The sequence below is a fragment of the Haliotis rubra genome, unplaced genomic scaffold (assembly GCF_003918875.1).
Source record: "Haliotis rubra isolate DU_JTF1 unplaced genomic scaffold, ASM391887v1 Scf652, whole genome shotgun sequence".
NCBI classification, from domain to species: domain Eukaryota; kingdom Metazoa; phylum Mollusca; class Gastropoda; order Lepetellida; family Haliotidae; genus Haliotis; species Haliotis rubra.
The window spans coordinates 616,616-622,166 of record NW_025767360.1 but is presented as its reverse complement, the minus strand read 5'-3'; the positions used below and the strand labels follow the sequence as shown (position 1 = coordinate 622,166).

General features: G+C 41.8%; 1 protein-coding gene across 1 annotated transcript; it reads left to right on the top strand.

Moving 5' to 3' along the window:
• The first annotated feature begins 343 nt into the window (after positions 1-343).
• LOC124257219 (semaphorin-5B-like) lies at positions 344-5,209 on the top strand. The gene is made up of 7 exons (XM_046691234.1): positions 344-563; positions 1,044-1,250; positions 1,918-2,139; positions 2,859-3,208; positions 3,753-3,846; positions 4,378-4,457; positions 5,090-5,209. The coding sequence occupies exons 1-7, from the start codon at positions 368-370 to the stop codon at positions 5,123-5,125; spliced, it is 1,185 nt and encodes a 394-aa protein (XP_046547190.1). The 5' UTR covers positions 344-367; the 3' UTR covers positions 5,126-5,209.
• The last annotated feature ends 342 nt before the right edge of the window (positions 5,210-5,551 follow it).

The following is a 5,551-nucleotide window of genomic DNA, read 5'->3' as shown; positions in this document are numbered from 1 at the left end:
GTCACCAGTTCCAGCAAAGAATCGAGATTGATAGTCTTTGGCGTTGACGTTTTGTGTTGAACCATGTCAATCTGATATTGAGCTTACTCTTTAATTAGAAATGTACATTTGCCTTTTTCAAATTTCAAAAAAGAAGCTAGTGAAAAAAACGAAAAGTATATTTTTTTCAGAAAAGAGCTATGGGAATTGATAGAGACCATGGCTGAAACTAAATTAAACCTTCAACTTTTGTACTCTTTGGGATATAAACATATAGTGATCAATCTGGACTAGTGGATTAAAATGTCAAACATCTTTTTCTAAATGTATATATGGATTTGAACATATTTGTGTTTATGCTACCTTGATATCTGTATCATCTGTTCTTATGACAACAGTTGACGGAAACTGGACCGAGTGGACGGACACTACCGGTGTGTGTTCTGTATCCTGTGGAGGAGGCTCTAGAACCATCAGCAGAACCAGGACCTGCACCAACCCAGCACCCAGCAACGGCGGACGGGACTGTGTAGGATCACCTTCAGATCGATACACAGAGGTTTGCAACACCAATGGCTGCGCAGGTATGGCATAGTCGTATATCTAAAACATTTGCTGTTGGCAGTTCGCTTATCATCGATTATTTCTAGCTGATAGGGGCTGGTCAAACTGGATCATTACCACAAGCGAGTGTTCAGCATCTTGTGGAGGTGGATCTAGAACTGTTACTAAAACTAGAACCTGCACCAGTCCTGCTCCAAGAGACGGCGGTGCTGACTGTGTAGGCTCCTCCACAGACACATACGCAGAAACCTGCAACACAGAAGGATGCAATGGTAAAATCTTAGTCTATTCCCACCTTGGAGGCCTAGACATAAATGCATAGACTAAAATGTCACTTATTTCAGACTCGTTCTGTTATGGAGGCAAAATTGTTTGTGAATTACAGATTAACGTGATACCATCACTTTGCGTCCACGACTTGGGTGGGGGCGTTCCGATCAGTACCTGGTGCCCTGTTGTTCATCCCAACAGAAGTAAAAACATTATTTGTATTGTTTTAGATCCATGCAGTGGTTGCCGGTATGTCAACGGTATTGGGTACATCCCTGACCCCAGCGACTGCTCCCGGTTCATTCAGTGCCAAGAACCCAGACCCGGCAATACTGCTATTTTCTATAGAATGCAGTGTAGTCCTGGACTGTACTGGAACCAACAGCATCTGGTGTGTGATTGGCCAGCCAACGTCATCTGCACAGTGGAAGCTGAAGGTAGGGGGTTGCTCTCTACCCTCTTAGTATAACAGTGAGTAAGTGAGTTTGGTTTTACGCCGCTTTTAGCAGTATTCCAGCAATATCACGGTTGGGGACACCAGAAATGGGCTTCACACATTCTACCCATGTGAGGAATCGAACCCGTGTCTTCGGCGTGACAAGCGAATTTGTAACCACTAGGTTACCCCACCACCCCATAGTATAACAAGGTACGCCGACTCAATATGTTTCTTCAAGTACCTCAGTGTCTGTTAGGATCATAAGTACCAAATACAAGAACATTAGTAATATAATATATATCATATGATTTCTTATGAGTTGTTCATTCGACATTACCATGGGTTAAAGTTTAGGACCTGGGAAGTTGGTAACTGTAAAGTACAGTAATCGTACTTTAGTTCTACCGGATGATGGGGCCAGAACAAGCCCTGAAACGTTGTACCAAACAATAAAATGAAGGTGAAACCCAGAAAAGTCTCTATGTTCATCAAATAGCATCTTCTAAAATGCCAATCAAACACCGTCACAAACAGCAAGTCAATTGTTCACTTGACACAACACTGGGGTATATGGTTCAAAGTAAGGAATTGCGTGGGCCATAATATTGGACATGTACAAAGGCTTTTTGTTTCGCAAACCAAAGAAGTATTTCTTTCCTTCACAGAGGAAGCATTTCTTCCATCGACTGCAGCACCATCAACAGCTGCTCCGCTGACATCCCTTCCTTCGTCGTTGTGCGACGGCTCCAAGAAGGCAAAGCCAGGAAATACAGCTCAGTATCAGGAACTGATACATGGAAACTGGATCACCAGATTCTGTGCTCCAGGAACTGTGTACTCTACGACCAGTTGTAGCTGCATCACCGGTCAGAATGACGCGTCCCCAGGTATGTCTGCATCGCTTCTCATTGGGGTCATTTGCTACTTTCCTACACATAGACAAACATGGTGCTGCAAGTCTTACAGTAAATACATAATTTACTTAAAGGCACAATTTCACACATTTCCGGCAAAACTTTGGCCTATATTATATATATATATATATTGGGATATATGCACTCAACTTAGCTTCATGTTGGTGCAATGAAAGACTTATTATCCCTTACGACTTGCCTGAAATCGATAATTGAAACCTCGAGGCTGACAGCTTCCAAACAAACAATACTTGCCATGGAATGTAAACAATTGCTCCTCACATCGAAAACTGTCGCACGCGTTGTTGTCGATATTGCAGATCTGGTTTCAGTCACAAGTTGTGCGTAGGATATTCGTGATAAGCGCTCCAAGGGACATAACTCTGTGTGGTTCGCTTGAAATAATGTTCAGCCGATACATGGAACGAGATTCGATTTAATGCAACGTTTCGTTAATTCATTCGAACTTTAAAATTTAATATTGTAATATAAATACGTATTTTTATAAATAAATTATACGGAAGCTTCCCTGAGGGTTGATAGTTAGTATTATTGAGAGAAATGCATAGTTATTTTTGTGGTGTGACATTATGCCTTTAACGTGATATCCTCACAACTGTAATTATGTTAACGAAAGATGATACACGATGATCAAGTTATGGAAGTTTTGTCTGAAATGAATTTCATTTTAGTTTGCCAGGCGGAGGTTTACCTTCCTTTCAACAGTGACGTGAACGACCATTCGACTAACCACCACTATGTACAAAACACTGGCGTTGTAACTACCAACAGTGGCCATGGCGTCTTCAGCAACAACACCCAACTCCGGATCCTGCGGTTCTCCAACATGCATTTCGGGAAGACTCTGATCATCTCATTTTCGTTCAAACGCACTCAGGCTACAAGCAGAGCTCAGGCTATCGTCACCAACGATGACTGCGGGCATGGCGGCAGCATCTACATCACCACTCAGCGGTCAACCGTGCAGTTTCGTGTTGTCAATAGCAACAACGTTACGCATACTTTAAATGTATCGTACACAGTGAGTATTAAAAACGTTTTTCATACACTCCATCATATCGTGCTCATGAAGGAATGATACCTGCACCCTGCCCTAATGTTGTGATTATTTGGCCAAGGTCTATAGCCTGGCATCCTGCGCATTTGTTTGTGGTTGTTGCTAGCGTATCTTGGGTTGTTGTGAGGGATGGGGGTACCTAGGTTGGGCTGGGGTTTAAGTTGCCCATGGCGTCTCAGTCCGAATTCGATTTGTCAAGGGTCACCTGTGAAGCACACTTCTAGTTTCCTGGCCTTACTGCAACATTGGTGCATGTCCAATGTCACCTGAGAAGCTGGAATGTAGCTGAGTGGCTACTCCTGCCTATATATCTCATTGAAAGTCGTTAGACACTGTGAACCCCGTAAACAAATTGGACCATCGATATAGCCAATGGGTAGTTACGAATTGATATTATCCGTTTCGAATTGTGTTTTCATACTGAAGCCGTCGTCTTGGTAGCTGGGTGTTTTTCTTGTCTCTGTCACCCTTGCCCTTATCCTTATCCTTTGTGGGGGGTACGTTTCAGGCCACCACGTCCTTGAATGAGGTGAAGCTGATCGTCAAGGATGGACTGATGAAGGTTGAAGTCAACAACCGCAGATTACAGAGGACATTTGATGGTACAAGCATTTGGAGTGGATCGTCCTTCAGGATAATCCCTTTATCAAAATACTCTCTAACATAGTATGAGGCACATCGTTGAACCTCTTGCTACTAACATGTGCTCGTGATGTAAACATGGGACCCCTGATCACCATTGTTAACTGCTGCGGTGTTTACAATATGTTTACTGATATTAACATTCCTGACAACTGAGTAAGTGAGTTAAAATTGTACATCACATCGGCAATATTACAGCCATATAGCGATCCTGACAATTGAACATTGTGCAGTACTCACGTGGTATAACCAACTCACCAAGAAATATACAACATAATAGGCGCTCACATGTGAAAAGATACTCATGTGAAGCATTACTTTTGTTTTGTACGAAATCAAACATCCGAATGAGGTGATTCTTTCCGTGAAGTGCCCATTCTTAATCTAACCGTTGTCAGTTAGGTCTAGGATCAATATCTGTTTGTTCGTGAAAAACATCGATTACATAGAAAAATATAGGTGTCATTAATAATTTCTTGAATATTTTGCAGGTAACATCGGGAAAAGCCAGTGTGCACTGCAGGTCGGGTACGGTGATGGCATGGACTTCTTCCATGGCGTCCTGGAAGAAGTATGTCGTTTACCTGTTCCTAATTATACATTTGTAATGATCTCGTCAGGTGTATGATTTAATATATGATATTTAGCTTTTATTTGCTTAGCCGAAACATAAATCGATGTTATTGGCGTGAGCTGACGTTTTAGAATTAACGCTTCTTAACAGATCACTTAGATCGACCGTGTATTATGTGAGAAAATACAAAGTGACACTATCTGATAAACCAAACAAACGAGGACGAACATTAATTAATAATAATAATGGCCATCTATAACGCGCCTTTTCCACAAATTGTACATGCTCAAAGCGCTAACACATTATTACACCGGATAGCCAAGCTGCCTGTTAGGCGCTAGAAGGTTATTAGTCACATGACTTGTCCCACCGGGTACCCACTTTCTACTGGGTGAACAGAGGCAGTTTTGAACAAACTCGCTTGCCTAAGGTGGGACCACATGATCCACATGTGCTTCGTTGTGGGGCAGGACACAAGTCCTAGAAACTCTCAGGAGTCAAGCTGCCAAACACAGTCACCTATTCAAGGACTGTCCGAGCTCAACGTTGTTTAATTTTAACTGATTTGTGACCTGAGCTCTATGCACATGACCACACGCCAAGTAGTGCATCTTGCTTTTATGTTTCAGTTCAAAGTATACATCTGCGATCCAGAGAGCCTGTAGTTGAACATAGTGTTTCATCAAGACCCACCATGAAGTCAAATGCCGTTTTTAATATCAACTCGCAGTATTAAACAGTATGGCGCATTTTTTTGTTTCTGTCATATTTGGTATGAATATAGCTTGAAAGATCCATTGTAGATTAACGAGATACATACAACGTTATATGAGTATAATTATACTTATTTTAAAACCAAAAATTCGCTTTCCGTTTCAAGTTAGCCCGAGCAGTATGTTTTCGATAGGACAAGACTCTGTGGGACAAGACACTGTAGCTCGCCTGAACTGAAAGTTCAAGAGAGCATGACAGTCTGAATGTATGTTGTATACCAGACTTTTGAAATCCCCTCAAACACCAATGTGAAGATCTTTAATGAGTCGAATTTCCGGTTGTCTCGAAGTAAAAGTTTGATATCTGCTTAATCCTTC